This window comes from Microcebus murinus, chromosome 4 (assembly GCF_040939455.1).
Source record: "Microcebus murinus isolate Inina chromosome 4, M.murinus_Inina_mat1.0, whole genome shotgun sequence".
In the NCBI taxonomy this organism is placed as follows: domain Eukaryota; kingdom Metazoa; phylum Chordata; class Mammalia; order Primates; family Cheirogaleidae; genus Microcebus; species Microcebus murinus.
This window is the reverse complement of record NC_134107.1, coordinates 21,452,137-21,470,349: the sequence shown is the minus strand read 5'-3', so window position 1 is coordinate 21,470,349 and position 18,213 is coordinate 21,452,137. Positions and strand designations below refer to the sequence as shown.

At 47.7% G+C, this 18,213-nt stretch overlaps 1 protein-coding gene and 1 non-coding gene across 2 annotated transcripts; both read left to right on the top strand.

The window, feature by feature from the left end:
• Positions 1-71: 71 nt before the first annotated feature.
• LOC142870731 (U6 spliceosomal RNA) lies at positions 72-178 on the top strand. The gene has a single exon (XR_012919076.1). It is a non-coding gene; the product is annotated as a U6 spliceosomal RNA (small nuclear RNA).
• A 2,047-nt stretch (positions 179-2,225) lies between these two features.
• On the top strand, positions 2,226-17,765 carry F2 (coagulation factor II, thrombin). Its single transcript, XM_012789530.2, has 14 exons — positions 2,226-2,362; positions 2,745-2,908; positions 3,607-3,631; positions 3,857-3,907; positions 5,289-5,394; positions 5,490-5,626; positions 7,035-7,349; positions 7,617-7,742; positions 7,816-7,942; positions 8,022-8,189; positions 8,624-8,797; positions 9,039-9,220; positions 17,291-17,361; positions 17,498-17,765. The coding sequence occupies exons 1-14, from the start codon at positions 2,284-2,286 to the stop codon at positions 17,639-17,641; spliced, it is 1,869 nt and encodes a 622-aa protein (XP_012644984.1). The 5' UTR covers positions 2,226-2,283; the 3' UTR covers positions 17,642-17,765.
• The last annotated feature ends 448 nt before the right edge of the window (positions 17,766-18,213 follow it).

The following is an 18,213-nucleotide window of genomic DNA, read 5'->3' as shown; positions in this document are numbered from 1 at the left end:
CTCTCCAGCTTTGACCTCTTCCCCAGCCTTTAGGCCATAGGGTCGACTCCCTGTTGACTGCTGGCGCCTCAGTGCTCGCCTCCGTAGCACATATACTAAAATTGGACCGATACAGGGAAGATTAGCATGGCCCCTGCACAAGGATGACATGCAAATTCTTGAAGTGTTCCGTAAAATTACTAATTTTTTAAAAGTCACCTCAAAGTCAGTGAATCCAAAATGAAAACCACATTCTTCATTCTTCCCTTATATATGGTATTATTGCCATATAACCAGTGACCCAAAGCCCTAAAATGGAATTTCTCATGGAATCTTTCTCTTTCTTACATCTAATCTCATCTGGTGTCAACTGCTATGTGTTTGTTCTTTTTGTGTTATTCGCATGTCTGTATACCGTGCCAACATAGGGGGAGAAGCTGTTTTGTGAGTGGGCGCTCACAAACAAACATGGTAACTTTATTACATCAGAAATGTCATTCTTGGCAAAACCTAAAGGTTTTGTAGGGTGAAGTAGTTCAGTCCCTGGTGAACTGTGCTTCTAGCCAGCACATATGTTGACATCCTTAGGATTCCACAGGGGAAAGCATTTCGGAGCTAGTGGAACGTGTTTGGATAGGGGTCAATAAAAGATATACAAAGAATAGCAAGAAGCAGCACAGATTTTCGTAATTTATGTCAGTGATTCAGCCTAGCTCACAGCAACCTCAAACTCCTGGGCTCAAGCGATCCCCCTGCCTCAGCCTCCTGAGTAGCTGGGACTACAGGCATGTGCCACCATGCCCAGCTAATGTTATACACACACACACACACACACACACACACACACATATATGTTTAGTTGGCCAATTAATTTCTATTCATAGTAGAGATGGGGTCTCACTCTTGCTCAGGCTGGTTTTGAACTCCTGACCTTGAGCAATCCACTGCCTCAGCCTCCCAGAGTGCTAGGATTACAGGCATGAGCCACCACACCAGGCCTAGTTTTTCTTAATATACAATTGTATGTTTGTAGTTCAAAAATACCTGTCATGTTTTCAAACTCCTTTAAAGATTATATTTAATTCTTCTCCTATTTCAGGTAACCACTTAAAAATTAGTAAGGAAAGTAGACATATGTATTAGTCATAACTATGTTTATGGATTAGAACTGTAATAAGTAACAACCAAAGTAACTGAACATTTTAAATTCACAGTTATAGTTTGAGATCTAACATTTAAAAAAAATGTGTAGGAACTGGGCTACCCAGGAATGATGGTAATTTGTGGGGCTCCTGGTCCTTAATTCTCTGCTGACCCTCTCTCCTCACAGATTGTACATGACTGTGGTCCAGACCCCAAACAGCCAGGCCAGAAGGACAGGCAAGGCGAGGCAAGAAGCTGTGCTTCCTAGAGTTCCTGCTCTTTGTCCCTCTGTCCTTCTGAGACCCAGGACTAATATTTACCCTGCATACTGCAAACAGGAAGTGGGGAGGGGCAGTGTGGGGCCAGAAGCCCAGGCCTGGCCCAGGGCAGATAGACTAGGGAAAGGGAGGGGTCCTGCCTCTGCTTTGGGGTGGCAGCAGGTCCTGGGAGTTGAGAGAAGATAGACCAAAGGCCCAGATGGCCCTGGACCTGGCTCCTTCTCCCAGGCACCCACCACACAGGAACACACCTCCACGGCACCCTGATGGGAAAGGGGAGACGTAGGGCACTCCATCGGTGGCTGGGAGGTGGGGGCTAATGCTTGCTGTCCCTACCCCCAGGGCCACCTCCAGCGAGGGTGTCTCCGTTTCTTACATCTGTGTACGGTGATTATGCAAACCTCCCTGTTGGTTTACATACATAGATCTACTGATTATTAAGCACTTAACTATATTTCATGGGCTTTATATTCATACTTTCCTTTAGTTCTCATAACAAAGTATTATTCCTATTGTATGGACAAGGAAACTGAGTCACACAGAGATTAAAGTAACTATGACTGTGTTTCAGGATTGGGTGGAGCCTCAGGAAGGTCTTGCAGCCCCAGTGACCCAAGCTTGCCCATGTCTGGGGGTGGTGGGGAGGGCAATGGTGTTACAGTGACCTTTTCTCTGTGGCTTCCTCCCAGACCATCTATCCCAGGTCCCAGGAGGACCTACCTATCCTCCCAGATGGCGGGGGCAGGCAGGAGGACTGTCTGTCCACTCGTCCTCACGGCCCTGACCCGATGACCTTTCCCTCTCCGCTGATTTCTTCATGTTAGTTCAACATTAACCCAGAGGGGACAGGACAATCTCTTAGAGTCCCAGGAGCCGACACACTATGGCGCACGTCCGAGGCCTGCAGCTGCCAGGCTGCCTGGCCCTGGCTGTCCTGTGCAGCCTTGTGCACAGCCAGCGTGGTAAGGGGGACTTGTGGGCTGGGACAGGCCGGAGGACTGGGCTGTGGGCCCATGGGCCGGGGTCTCCTGGCTCGACAGAGAACAAGGGCCAGCAGCCCCTAGTGGGTCCCAGCCGGGGGTGTCCAGGTTAGAGAAGGAGCCAGGAGCTCAGGGCTGGCCAGGGGGTGGCTGCTTCTCTCTTCCAGTGTGGGGAGTGGGCCGAGGCAACCAATGAAAGGAAGGGAGCTGGGGGCTGCATTTGGCAGCCTTCTGGGTACTTCCACTGTCCCAGATGCCCCCTCTCAGAAGCCGGCAGGGCAGGGCAGGGCAGACTTGCTTCCTGCCCCCAGTGGTCAGGATGGCCTGGCTCCAGAGGCCGCTGTCCCCTGACCTCCCACTGCAGTGTTCCTGGCCCCTCAGCAAGCAAAGTCGCTGCTCCAGCGGGTCCGACGTGCCAACAGCGGCTTCCTGGAGGAGGTGCGCAAGGGCAACCTGGAGCGAGAGTGCGTGGAGGAGCAGTGCAGCTACGAGGAGGCCTTCGAGGCCCTGGAGTCCTCCAGTGCCACGGTGAGCCGGCTGCTCAGAGTGGGGCTGGCGACCCTCAGGGCAGGTCCAAATCTAGAACCACAGGGGAGGTGAGCGAGGAACTTCTCGGCTCCTTCATTGTTAAATTTCAACCCTGAGCCCCATTTCACTGGGCTGGCAAGATGGGTGGCCCTAGCTTTTCTCGGGGGTCCTACCTCTGGGCCGTGGCAAGGTTCCAGGGTCTGGTATGGCTTCCCGACCTCGGAAGGCATCCTTTCTCCTCTGTCTTCAGACATCTGTCTATACCGGGGCTCTCTGGAGCCCTGGCCACCCGGGTCTCTTCAGCTGCAGCCTTTCCGCTACTTCTCTGCCACCCATGGGGGCTGGGACTCTGGGAGGCCAGGAGCCCCAGGCTCAGCCTCTGTGTTCCTGGAGCTCTGTGCAGCCTTCCCCTTCCAGGGGGCTCTGCCAGGGCCCTGCACCCCACTTCTCCCGTCTCCCCTCACCCAAGAGCATCCCTGTTCAGTCTTGGTGAGTGTGTTGGGAGGACCCCCTGCCCTCAAATACTCTTGTCCTTTTGGAGACAGAAGTAGGAAACTCTGCCACAAACCTGCCTAGAGCCTGTGCCCTACGTGACCAGGGTAAAAGAAAGAGGAAAGTATGAGGAGAAGACATAACGTTTACAGAGCAAAACAAAACAAGATCCTGCAGTGGTCTCACTCCCAGCCTTTGTTTTTCAGGATGAGTTCTGGGCCAAGTACACAGGTGAGCATTGGGAAGGGAGGCCTGGGGGCCCCACATGGAGAATGTTCTATCCCAGAGAATCTTCTGGTGCATCCAATCATCCATCCATCCACCCCACTCCCGCCTTCCTCCCTCCCTCCCTCCCTTCCATCAGTCTCTGTTTCTTTAATGTCATTCCACTCACCCTTGACTCCAGCCCATCCTGCCCCCACCCCAATCCAAAAGGTGTTTCTGTGTCTCTTCCAGCTTGTGACTCAGTGAGGAAGCCGCGAGAAAAGCTCGTTGCATGTCTGGAAGGTGAGCACATGACACCGGGTGTGGGGTGGGGGGAAGCCTGGGAGAAGCGGAGAGCAGGGGCAGGCCTGCTCAGGAGTGTGGCCCAGCGGTGACGGTCTCTAGCATCTGACATTGCCTTCTCTTCCTGAGGTCAGGGATGTGTCTTTGCGCCTGGCTCTGTGCCTGGCAGTCAGTAAGATGATTAATGTTGGAGGAACGGCTGAATGAGTGGATAATGAATTAATGTTTAAGGTCTCATTCTCATTTGCTTGACCTGAGGCTCTGCCCACCCTTGTCAGAGCTCAGATGATGTCATGTTCCTTCTCTAAAACCTTCAGTGGCTCCCCATTACCCACAGAGTAAGCACAGGCTTCTTCACCAGGCGAATTTGGTAGGTTTTGGCTTTGAGTTCCCATTCTAGCCTTACCTCCCACTACATGAAGCATGAACCCAAACCCCCAGCCGCTCTGGCAGCAAGGGCTTCTCTAAATGTGCCAAGGTGTTTCTACTTCCTGGCCCTTGCTTACGTCATCACCTTGCTCTGGAGCAACCATCACCACCTACTGAACGCTCGCACCTGTCCTTCTGGGACTGGTTCAGGTGCCATCACCTTTGCTGAGCCTTCGGGAGCCTCCTCCCTCCTTCACAGTATTCTGAATAAACCCTTAGCGTGACAATAGGGTCTGCTACACAGAGCTCTCTAATCATTGGCCATACTTTCACTCATTAAATAACTTAACAGGCATTTCACTAAGCCCTTGCTGTATACCAGGCACTGTGTCAGGTCCTGGGGATTTTAAGAGAATCAAATACAGTCCGTGACTTCGAGGAGCTCACAATCTCATTGGAAAACAAAATGACAAAACATTAAAGTGATTGCTAGAAAAGTTCCGTTCAAGGCACCGAGAGAATGCAAGAGAAAGAGCATCTGGTTTGCCAGCAGACTCAGAGATGGCTTCAGAAATAGAGTTCTACCTGGCCTTGTGGGCCTTCCAGGCAGAAGAAACAGCATGTGCAATGGCCCTGAGACACAGGGACAAGCAGACCAGGGCCAGATTAAAAGAACCTTGTTCACTTTTTCATCCTGCTGGCCATGGGGAGCCACTGACAAGAACCCCATGAGGGCAGGGACCTCCCTTGACTGTGACTGTCTTATTCATCAATAGATCCTTAGTACCAGGCACAGTGCCTGTCACATGATTGTCACATGGTGGGTACTCAGTGAATATTTGGTGACTGCTGTTAAATGGATTGGAGGGCTGTTTGATGAAGGGAGGTGCTGAGTAAAGGCAGATTAGGGTAGTGGACCAGAGAGAGCTTGGAGAGGTGGACAGACAGGGCTCTGCTAGGGAAGAGGGGGACAGATCTCAGGATCTGATGCTGACCTGGCGGGTCTCTGCAGGTAACTGTGCCGAGGGTCTGGGTATGAACTACCGAGGGCACACGAACTTCACCCGGTCGGGCATCGAGTGCCAGCTGTGGCGGAGTCGCTACCCTCATAATCCTGAGTGAGTAATGGGCAGGCCTGTCCCCAGGAGCTGGGAACAGGGAGCGAGGACACACTGGGAGGCACAGCGTTCTACTGGGCACTTTCCTATTCCAGAATCAATTCCACCACCCATCCCCGGGCCGACCTGCAGGAGAATTTCTGCCGCAACCCAGATGGCAGCACCACAGGACCCTGGTGCTACACCACCGACCCCACGGTGCGGAGGGAGGAATGCAGCATCCCTGTCTGTGGTGAGCTGGGGCAATCACGCGGTCCATGGCCAAGGCCCAGGGCCTTCATGGGGCCTGGCAGTCACTCAGAACACATTCGTGCTTGCCGGTCAGTGAAGTTGGGGGAGTGGGGGTTGACCGCCAGCCTCCTCCCTCTGCCTGGTCCTTACTTCTTTATGATCCAGGCTGTGGCTCATTCCAAACATGCTTCCTTCCTGCTCGAGGTACTCTTCCTTCAAGGAATCCTTCCCTAGCCATTTCCACCCCCACACCCTATTCTGCACATCCCAGAGCAAGCCACGTGCAGCTCAGTCCTGTATGATTCTGTCACTGTTCCCCATGGTGTGTTAGGTAGCTGTGGACACCATAAGGCCGAGGAACAAACAATCAGCACATCTGCGAGGCATGCCACAATAAGCATTTCCTTCTTCTGCAGTGAAGGTTGGTGGGGGCGGCTCTGTTGATCTGAGCTGCACTCGCTGATGTGTCTGTGGGGTCAAGCGACGTAGGCTGGGCTTGCCTGGGTGATTCTGTTTCGCATGACGGCTCTGGCTGAGCTTGGCTCCTTGTTGCACGTTGGGCCCAGATCTGCTCTGGGGCTGAGGCTGAAAGGCGGTAATTGCCTGGGGAAGCTCTTCTCATGGGGAAGGCAAAAGCACCAAAAAATGCACAGAAATGCACCATTTGTCTTAAGGCCTAAGCCCAGAACTGGCACAGGCAGTCCTGCGCATGTTCCACTGGCCAGAGCAAGTACATGTTCAAGGCCAAAGCCAAGAGGTGAAACACACCTCAGTCTGTAAAATCACAGGGCAAGGGATGTGGATACAGGTAAGGGTATGGAATTTGTACCATTTATTCCATCCACCAAACGTGGGTTGGTGTTTTTCGTTCTTTAAGCATCCCTCTGGATCCATCGCTCAAACCTGGGACTGGTCTTACGGCAAGTTACCAATCGTCCTAACAAAACCAGCTACTTTCGCCTCTGCCTCCCTGCCCACTCTCTCCATACACACACACTGATGATACACATGTTTCTGGCTTACAGAAATTGACCTGCTGCCAGGCTAGACATCCTTAGTGGATTCCAGCATTTTTTTCCTGCTATACCCCTGTAAAAACACAGAATCCTTCAAAAAGGCTACACAGTCACTACCAATTGATTACAGATAGCCCAGGAGGCCAAACCTGGTTACTATCTCTGGTTTATTCTGTGCCAGATACTTGGGCTGTATATTTTGTTGAACCCTCTCGACAAGTCTGCAAGAATGGGATTAGTAACCACATTTAAAGGCAGGCAAACCAAAACCCAGAGAGGGTAGGTGACTCAAGGTCACACAGGCAGAAAGCGGCAAGAGAGAGACTGCAGTCCTCACCCCTCTGCTCAGCGTGTGGTCCCACCCACTTTACTCCCTGCCTTTTCACCCCCCAGGCCAAGCACGCTTCACCGTAGAGATGACGCCACGCTCGGGAGGCTCCGGGACGAATCTGTCACCTCCATGGGAGGAGTGCATCCCTGATCGGGGCCAGCAGTACCAGGGGCGCCTGGCGGTGACCACACATGGGTCCCCGTGCATGGCCTGGGCCAGCGCAGAGGCCAAGGCCCTGAGCAAGGACCAGGACTTCAGCCCGGAGGTGCAGCTGGTGGAGAACTTCTGCCGAAACCCAGACGGAGACCAGGAGGGCGCGTGGTGCTATGTGGCGGGGAAGCCTGGCGACTTTGAGTACTGCGACCTCCACTATTGTGGTGAGCAGGCGGGGCAGGGGGCCTGAGACTCAGAGGACAAAGCCTGGGCAGAAATAAAGAGCAGTCTTATCTCAGATTTACCAGCTGAGTGCGTTCATCACAGCCTTACAGTAACTGGGTGGCGGTGGGGCCCACGCCCATTTTACAGATAAGTAAACCGAGGGCCTGCACCAAATGGCCTCGAGGCTGGCAAGGGAATATGGGTGTCCTAGGGGGTGGATGAGGAATGGCCCAGCCCAGCCCCAGCCAGCGCCCGGGTCCCTCCAGACGAGGCCATGGACGACGATGAGGCAGGCGACAGGCTGGGCGAGGACATAGCCTTGGAAGGGCGCACCACCACCAAGGAGTTCCAGACCTTCTTCAATGTGAAGACCTTTGGCCTCGGGGAGGCAGGTGAGGCACCCGGGGCCTCTGGGCTGGTGGCCGGGATCGGGATCGGCCCTTCACGATCTGGCTTGCTCTGCAGACTGCGGGCTGCGGCCTCTGTTCGAGAAGAAGTCGGTGAAGGACAAAACAGAAGAGGAACTTCTGGAGTCGTACATCGAGGGGCGCATCGTGGAGGGCTCGGACGCTGAGATGGGCCTCGCACCCTGGTGCGTGCCGGGGCTTTTTACTTCCGGGGCAGGTGGAAAGACAGCCTCCAGTTCCTGAACGTCCTGCTTCCCCTCCCAGGCAGGTGATGCTTTTCCGGAAGAGTCCCCAGGAGCTATTGTGCGGGGCCAGCCTCATCAGTGACCGCTGGGTCCTCACTGCTGCCCACTGCCTCCTGTACCCGCCCTGGGACAAGAACTTCACCGAGAATGACCTTCTGGTGCGCATTGGCAAGCACTCCCGTACCAGGTACAGAACCGGTGGCCCACAGGTGTCTGGCGGGGGTCTCAGTCCTCCAGAGTGACCGTGAGGGGCTCTCGTGGCCCTGGGGCATGTGGGATGTGTCTGTACATCCTTCACAATATGACATCCCGGCAGTCCTTGCTGGAAAGTCCTCTTGGCCATGTCCTGACTGAGGCTTGGAGCTAGAGACAGAGAATAAATCCTGGTCTGCCTCCAGCTCCCCTGCCTGGGCTGACTCCGGAACTGTGTGTGGCTGTAGGGCCAGGAAGAAGCTGCCAGGGGGCTGCCAAGGCAGGAGCCAGCCCTGTCCTCTCACTGGTGGCCCACTGGTCCCCCTGACTCCCACACCCTGAGAGCAGGCAGTTTCCTTCCTCAGGGAACTGGCTGCCCCTCTTGGGTAGACCTACAGCTTCTCCACTTCTCTGTTGGGCTCTGCGCAGGTACGAGCGAAACATCGAAAAGATCTCCATGCTGGAAAAGGTCTACATCCACCCCAGGTACAACTGGCGGGAGAACCTGGACAGGGACATCGCCCTGCTGAAGCTCAAGAAGCCAGTCACTTTCAGCGACTACATTCACCCCGTGTGCCTGCCTGACAAGGAGACAGTAGCCAGGTGGGGCGGCCAGAGGGCCATCAGCCGGGGAGCGGGGGGTGGAGGCTGAGATGGGGCCTGGCTTTGACCCCAGGAGCCTTGCAAAAGTCCCCTCTTCTTCTCCAGGCCTTAGTTTCTTGGAGTGAACCCCAAAGTTCTTTCCAGTGCTGGTGTTTTAGATTTTGGTCTTTAAGGAATGGCGTTGGGGCTGGGGGCTCCTGTAAGGGCTGGTTCTCAGCAGGTTCTTCTGTCTTCCCCGAAGATTGTTCCAGGCTGGATACAAAGGGCGAGTGACAGGCTGGGGCAACCGGAAGGAGATATGGCAAAGCAGCATTGACGAGGTGCTGCCCAAGGTCCTGCAGGTGGTGAACCTGCCCATCGTGGAGCGGCCGGTGTGCAAGGCCTCCACCCGCATCCGCATCACCGACAACATGTTCTGCGCCGGTGAGTCTGCGCCGGGCAGGCTGAGGGGATGGCAGGGGCTGCGATATGCTACAAGCACAAACCTGGGGCCAAGTCCCGGCTCTAGTTGCTTACCAGCCATATGACTTTGGGCAAGTGGCCCAACCTCTTGGTGGCTCAGTGTTTTCCTCTGTAAAATGGAGAACAATCCTCTATCCCATAAGGCTATGTGGGAGCTAAATGAGATCGTGTATGTCACGTGTTTGGCATGGTGTCAGTCACCAGTGACATGTTCAGTATGTGTGAGCTCCGTGTGATAGCAACTGGAGGCTGTGGGTGTGGAAATGCCATTCATTCATTCATGCAGCAAGTCAGTCATTCAGCAAATGTTTGTTGCATGCCATCTACCGTGTCCCAGGAGCATTCTAGGACATGTACAACAGGGCCCAAACAGACAATGCCTGTGTCCTTAGAGAGCGTCCTTCCTAGAAGGAGGGAACAACAACAAACAGATCTAGACCATCAGTCCCTGATCAGTGTGCTAGGAAGGAAAAGGAAGCAGAGGAAGGGAGAGAGTGAGGAGGGTGAGTGAAGTGATCTAACTAGGGTGGCCGGAGGAGCTTGGAGAAGGCCTCTCTCTGGGCAGATGGTGTTTGAGCAGAGACTGGGAGTGTGAAAGAGTGTCTAGGGGAGCACACTGCAGGCTGTGGAGACAGCAGGTGCCAAGGCCCTGAGGCAGGAGCACGCTCCTCTGAGGAGCCCAGGGGGCTGGAGCTTAGTAAACACAGGAAGAGTAGCAGTGGATGGCAGGGAGGCAGCGGGTGGGAGGCAGAGGACAGGCACTTCCCTTAGGGCCTCGCAGGACTTTGGCTTTTATCAAGTGAAATGGGAAGTTATTGGTGGATTTGGGGCAGGTGAATAAATGATCCAACTTACTTGAAAAACATTTAAAAAAATTTAATGTAATTTCAGACTCACAAAAAGTTGCAAAAATAATACAAAATAATACCAAATAATACCATTGTCCAGATTATCCCCCTCTTTTGTGTGTGTGTGTGTGTGTTTATATACACATGCATACTGAGAGCAAATTGCACATACGGTTGCTTTTTACCCATAAATATTTGAGTATTTTCAAAAAAACATGGATGTTCTCTTACATAACCACAGTATAATTTTCTTTTTTTTTTCTTTTTGAGTCTCACTCTGTCACCCTGGGTAGAGTGCAGTGGCATCATCACAGCTCACTGCAACCTCAAACTTCTGGGCTCAAGCGATCCTCCTCCCTCAGCCTCCTGAGTAGCTGGGACGAAAGGCACACACCATGATGCCCAGCTGATTTTTTTTATATTTAGTAGAGACGGCGTCTCACTCTTGCCCAGGCTGGTCTTGAACTCTTGGGCTCAAGCAATCCTCCCACCTCAGCCTCCCATACATAGTGCTAGGATTACAGGTGTGAGCCATGGCACCCGGCCTGAACATAGTTTTAATTGGCATTTTTCCAATTGAAAATGAGGTTGAACATCTTTTCATGTGATTAAGAACCATTTTTATATAATATTTCGTGAATCATCTCATTTTTTTGCCCATTTTTGTCCCTTTCCCATCAGTTTTTAAGAGTTCTTCATATATTATTGATATTAGGACTTTATTTGTGATATACATTGCAAATATTTTCTTATAGTTTGTCAATGTTTTAACCTTATTTATATAATTTTTTGCCATCCAATTAAAAATTTTATGTAGGCAAATTTATCAGTCTTTTATTGAATCTTGATTTTTGAATCAGAGTTAGAAAAATTTTTTCTTATACACAGGTCATCAAGGAATTCATATTTTCTTCTAGTACCTGGTTTCATTTTTCTATACTTAAATCCTTGACTCATATAAAGTTTATTCTTATGTTTGGTATGAGGCATAGATCTAATTTATCTTTTTCCAAATGGCTAACCAGCTTCCATACACAATTTATTAAAAATTCTGTCTTTATCCCAGTGATTCAAGATGTCACCTTTATCACATTCTAGGTTTCTAGGTGTACTTGATTCTTTCTGGACATTCTATTTGTCTTTTTTTTTTTTTTTTGAGACAGAGTCTCGCTTTGTTGTCCAGGCTAGAGTGAGTGCCGTGGCGTCAGCCTAGCTCACAGCAACCTCAAACTCCTGGGCTCGAGTGATCCTTCTGCCTCAGCCTCCCGAGTAGCTGGGACTACAGGCATGCGCCACCATGCCCGGCTAATTTTTTATATATATATCAGTTGGCCAATTAATTTCTTTCTATTTATAGTAGAGACGGGGTCTCGCTCTTGCTCAGGCTGGTTTTGAACTCCTGACCTTGAGCAATCCGCCCGCCTCGGCCTCCCAAGAGCTAGGATTACAGGCGTGAGCCACAGCGCCCGGCCTCTATTTGTCTTTTCCTGTTTTTCACACTGTTTTAATTATAGAAGCTTTAGAACACGTATCTGGCAGGGATAGTCTTTTCTCTTAATTTTTTTTTCTGGTATTTTCCTGGCAATTCTTGCATGTTTATTTTTCCATATTAACTTTAGTATCAACTTGTCTAGCTCCATAAAAAAGCTTGGTGGTATTTTTATTGGGGTTATGATGTATTTATAAATTAACAGGGAGAAACGACATATTTTTAATCATTCTGAGGATAAGAAATTTCTTTGCATATGTTCAAGTCTACTATTATATTTTTCTTTTTTTCTGAGACAGGGTCTTGCTCTGTCACCCCAGCTAGAGTGGTGTGATCATAGCTCATTGCAACCTCAAACTCCTGGGCTCAAGTGATCCTCCTGCCTCAGCCTCTTGAGTAGCTAGGACTACAGGAGTGTACCACCACACCCTAATTTTTCTATTTTTTGTAGAGATAGGGTCTTGCTCTTGCTCAGGCTAGTCTTGAACTACTGACCTCAAGCAATCTTCCTGCCTCAGCCTCCCAAGGTGCTAGGATTACAGGCATGAGCCACTGCGGCCAGACTATTATATTTTTTTCTGGCGTGCTGCAACGTATTCTCTTATAATTTTTTCTCCTTAGCATCATATTTTACATATTTGTGATTTCCTTTTGTGATTTTTCCTTGCTAGTGGTTTGCCCATTTTACCAAAACAAATACCTAGGAATTTGACAAATTAATTAGGCCTATTATTTTTCTATTCTGTGCCTCACGTTTATCTTTTTTTTTTTTTTTTTTTTTTGAGACAGAGTCTCGCTTTGTTGTCCAGGCTAGAGTGAGTGCCGTGGCATCAGCCTAGCTCACAGCAACCTCAAACTCCTGGGCTCGAGTGATCCTTCTGCCTCAGCCTCCCGAGTAGCTGGGACTACAGGCATGCGCCACCATGCCCGGCTCACGTTTATCTTTTTAAATGTTATCTTTTCTTCTGGTTTACTTTGCCATTCTCTTTCTAGCTTTTGTGTATGTATGTGTGTGTGTGTCTGTTTGTGAGAGAGAGACAAGTTCTCGCTTTGTTGCCAGGCTACAGTGGCGTCATCATAACTCACTGCAACCTCAAATTCCTGGGCTCAAGTGATCCTCCTGTCTCAGCCTCCCAAGTAGCTGGGACTACAGGCATGTGCCAACACACACAGCTAATTTTTCTGTTTTTTATAGAGACAGGGTCTTACGATGTTGTTGAGGTTGGTCTTGAGTTCTTGGGTTTAAGTGATCATCTTGACTTGGCCTCCTAAAGTGCTGGAATTACAGGTGTAAACCACCACGCCCAACCTCTTTCTAGCTTTCTGAGCTGACAGTTTGGTCTGTTTATTTTTGATCTTTCATATTTATTGAGTAGAGCTATGTATTTTTCTCTGTTCATAGAAAACACTGTGGAATGTTTTTATTATCAGTATTTTTTAGAAATTCTGAAATTTGTTTATCTTTCTTTTTCTCCTTTCACTTAAGAGTTAATAGATGGTTTTTAAATGTCAGGATGGAAGGGCCCTTTTGTATTTTGATTTTGTTAATAGTTTCGACTTTTGCTGCAATGAGATGAGAGAGTACTGTCTGTAATATTTCTACTTTATGGAGCTGACTTTTTGAGAGCATGCTGTTTCAGTTTCTGTGACCGTTACATGTGTGCAGAAGTTGTGTTCTCTATCATCATGTAAAATTTGATATCCATAAATGTACCTTATTACTTCTTTTTTTTTTGAGATGGTCTCACTCTGTTGCCCAGGCTAGAGTGCGATAGTGTCAGCCTAGCTCACAGCAACCTCAAACTCCTGGGCTCAAATGATCCTACTGCCTCAGCCTCCAGAGCGACTACAGGCATGCATCACCATGCCCGGCTGATTTTTTCTATATATATTAGTTGGCCAATTAATTTCTTTCTATTTATAGTAGTGATGGGGTCTCGCTCTTGCTCAGGCTGGTTTTGAACTCCTGACTTTGAGTGATCCACCTGCCTTGGCCTCTCAGAATGCTAGGATTACAGGTGTGAGCCACCGCGCCCGGCCTACAATGGCATTTCATGTATACTATCTTACCTAATGCTCACAACCCTGTGAGGTAGACAGTTCTCATTTTCATAGGGCTCAGAAATTACCTGCCCAGTGCCTTATTACTTCTTATTTAGGTCGTCTATATCCTTATTCAAGTTCACTTGGTCTATCTTGTATTGAGTTTAGTGTGTTAAAATCTATTACTGTATTTCTATCTGCCTCCTTGTGCCTCTTTCAGTTTTTTATTTTATACATGTGGTTTCTTTCTTACTTGGTGCAGATATTTATGATTGTTTATACATTATGAATTTTGGCTTTTAGCATTAAAAGTGTCCTTCTTTATATTATTTTCAATTTCAGAAGTACTATCCCTGTTCTCTTTGTTTCCAGTGGCCTGATATATCTTTGCCTATCCTTTTAATTTAATTTTAGCTTATATGAATCACTTTATTTTTGGTGTATCTCTTATATATAGCATAGATGGGTCTCACTTTGTGAGCCAAACTAAAACTCTTGTCCTTTTTAAATAGGTGAGGTTAAACCCATTCATATTGATATGACAATATCATATGATATGATAGAATTATCTCTCATTATTTTGTAATTATTGTATATAGAATATTTGAATATATTATTTATTTACCATATTTTTCCCCTATGTGATCTTTTCTTTGCTTTTTAAGAAATTTATGTATTTAGGAAAGTTTAATTGTATTCTTGTTATTGTCTTTGGGCTTATACCTTTTTGAAATGCTCTTAGTTCCTTTCTTGTTTTCTTATGTAACCTTTCAGCTTATATCTTTGAATTCCCACCTGTTGGCTATCCAAAAATCAGTGAGCTTATTTTACTTTCCTCTTTCTCTTTTCCTCTCATATTTTTAGTTACACTATTTCTACTTGTCTGAACAGTTATCCAGTCCTTTTACTGAAGTGATACCATTCACTTCAAGGCTAGATGAAGCTTGTCCACTATTAGATTTTTCAAGAAGAGTCATGGGTGTGTAATTTCCCAAGTTGTTATACGTTTACAACTGTTTTTTCTATAGCCTTGACAGGCTAAAGATCAGGTTAGTTGGATATAAAATCTATGGTTAACATTTTCTTTCCTTGAACTTTGAAAAATATAAATTAAAACAATTTTCCAAAAAATTTAAAACATTTTTATTGCTTGCTTTGTTTTTTTTTTGAGACAGAGTTTCACTTTATTGCCCAGGATAGAGTGAGTGCCATGGTGTCAGCCTAGCTCACAGCAACCTCAAACTCCTGCGTTCAAGCAATTCTGCTGCCTCAGCCTCCCAAGTAGCTAGGACTACAGGCATGTGCCACCATACCTGGCTAATTTTTTCTTTTTTTCTTTTTTTTTTTTTTTCATGATTAGGGTATCCTTAGATAATTTTTTCTATATATATATATTAGTTGGCCAATTAATTTCTTTCTATTTTTATAGTAGAGACAGGGTCTCGCTCTTGCTCAGGCTGGTTTCGAACTCCTGACGTCGAGCAATCTGCCTGCCTCGGCCTCCCAGAGTGTTAGGATTACAGGCGTGAGCCACCGCACCCAGCCCTTTATTTGTTGATTTTGAAAAGTCTGATGCCAGCATAATTGTTTTGTTCTTGTAAAGTATTTGGTCTTTTTGCTTGGGGGCCTTGAGTATGTTTTCTTCATCTTTGAAGCTTCAGTTTTTTTAGGATATGTTTCAGAAGTGACTGTTTCAGGTCAATTTTGCCAGGTACCCAGTGGATCCTTTCAATATGTACATTCAAGTTGCCTGTTAATTTTGAGATGTGTTCTTGGATTATATTCTAAATATTAGTTCTGTCCCTTTTTTTTTTTTTTTTTAGACAGAGTCTTGCTCTGTTGCCTGGGCTAGAGTGCCGTGGTGTCAGCCTAGCTCACAGCAACCTTTACTCCTGGGCTCAAGTGATCCTCCTGCCTCAGCCTCCCCAAGTAGCTGGGACTACAGGCATGCGCCACTATGCCTGGCTAATATATATATATATTTCATATATATATATAATATATTTATTTAGTTAGTTGTCCAGCCAATTTCTTTCTATTTTTTTAATTGAGACAGGGTCTTGCTCTTGCTCAGGCTGGTCTTGAACTCCTAAGCTCAAATGATCCACCCACCTCAGCCTCCCAGAGTGCTAGGATTACAGGCGTGAGCCACCACACCTGGCCCTACAAGTTTTCTTGAGGCTAATTCCCTTACAATATTCTTCTGTTTTGTGGTTGTGTTTCAGGGAAGAATTTTATTAGCTGAGGTTTTTAAATTATTTTCAGTTTTCTTATAGTATCTTTGTATGGATCTATTTAGTTCTCATCTATTCGTTCTATTGGGGTTATTTACAAGATTCCTAATTTGATTACACCTGCTGCTTTTATTAGTAGATAAAATTTTTCCATTCTTATCCCCACAAAAGTTTTGGTATTAGATATACAATTAATTTAAAGTTTGGTTGTTCTCTGCATTCTAGTTATGTTGAAGGTATGTTTTGTGTAGGTTTTGTTGTTGTCTATGTTGTTTATTGTTTGTGGAGGATGTATGGGGAGATTTGGATAAAGGCAACTATCATTACCCTCAGCAGACCTGTACGTCTTAGTTTTTATTTAAAAAAAAAGTTTTTGTTTTTTTCTTTTTGTCTTACTTTTAAAAGCATAATCCTGCCTATTGGCTGGAGAATGGATTATAGGTGGGCAAAGTACAATTAGGGAAACTGAGGCCAAGCACACGGTGGCTCATGCCTGTAATCTTAGCACTCTGGGAGGCCGAGGCGGGATGATTTTTTGAGCTCACGAGTTCGAGACCAGCCTGAGCAACAGTGAGACCCGTCTCTGCTGTAGCCAAACCCGTCTCTGCTTAGCCAAACAACTAAAAATAGAAAAAATTAGCTGGGCATGGTGGCACGTGCCTGTAGTCCCAGGTACTCGGGAGGCTGAGGCAGGAGGAGCCTGAACTCAGGAGGCTTGAGCCTAGGAGTTTGAGGTTGCAGTGGGCTGTGATGACACCGAGGCACTAGAGAGTGAGACTGTCTCAAAAAAAAAAAAAAAACAAAACAAAGGGCCAGCGAGGTGGCTCATGCCTGTAATCCTAGCACCATGGGAGGCCGAGGCGGGTGGATTGCTCAAGGTCAGGAGTTCAAAACCAGCCTGAGCAGGAGGGAGACCCCATCTCTACTATAAATAGAAAGAAATTAATTGGCCAACTAATATATATATATATATATATATATATATATAAATTAGCCAGGCATGGTGGCACATGCCTGTAGTCCCAGCTACTCTGGAGGCTGAGGCAGGAGGATTGCTTGAGCCCAGGAGTTTGAGGTTGCTGTGAGCTAGGCTGACACCACGGCACTCACTCTAGCCTGGGCAACAAGGTAAGACTCTGTCTCAAAAAAAAAAAAAAAAAAAAATCAGGGAAACTGGTGATTCAGGGGAGGGGTGTCTATGACTCGGGCAGAGGTAGAAGTGGTGAGAGGCAGTTGGATTTGGGATACATGTTGAAGGTAGAGCTGACAAGCTTTGCTAAAGGATTGGATGTGTGTCGGAGGAAATGAAGAGGCCAGGGATGACCAGAGGGGTCAAGTAGACACTGGCCAGCTGTCTCTTACAAGGGAGTGGCTAGACTATAAGCCTTGCTCCTGAGCACTGCTGTTCTCTTTCAAGGTTACAAGCCAGAAGAAAGGAAACGAGGGGATGCTTGTGAAGGTGACAGTGGGGGACCCTTTGTCATGAAGGTAAGCTTCTCAAAAGGCCAGGCCCTGGTGGGTAGATCTTCCAGGGGGGGGGAGAGTTGGGTGAGGAGGAACGCTGGTATTTAGAAACAGTTCCCTTGAATTTAACTCTATTGGAAATCCAATCTTTCTTTCTCAGAGCCCCTTTAACGACAGATGGTATCAAATAGGCATTGTCTCATGGGGTGAAGGCTGTGACCGGGATGGGAAATACGGCTTCTACACACACGTGTTCCGCCTAAAGAAGTGGATACAGAAGGTCACTGATCAGTCTGGAGGTTAGAAGGCCATTCACATTCTGGTGTCCTCACTACAAAATCACAGCAATTAATCCAGTGGAAGAATTATTTTCAGTGGTTTGTTTCTAGAACTATAGTTCCCAATAAAAGTCACACTTTTCTCAATGATCCTTAATGCTCCCAGTGCTATTCATGGGCAGCTATCTGTACTGGGCTCAGGACAAACCAGTAATACTGATGGATAAACAGGATTTAAGAAACCACCACCTTCAAAACAGGCCAGATGGTGGGGAGGGGACAAAAAAATAAAAAAAAAGGAGAGTCAAGTGGGAAGGTGGGAGATGGCAGGTCGAATTTATGAGCATTTAAATGTTCCACACTCAGGGCTTTAATGTTATCTCACTTAACCCTCACAAGAGGTGGGTAAGTAAACTGAGATTTGAAGAAGTACTGTGTCCAAGGTCATACAGCTAAGAAAGGTCAAAGTAGGACTTGGAACAGAGAAGATAGAGTGAGGTCTCTGCTTTCAGTTGCTTTGCTGTAAGGGCCATAAAGAGCTTGTTCTGGGATTGGAGAAGAGGCCAAATAGGTGTAGTGATGGGTGACTAGATACATC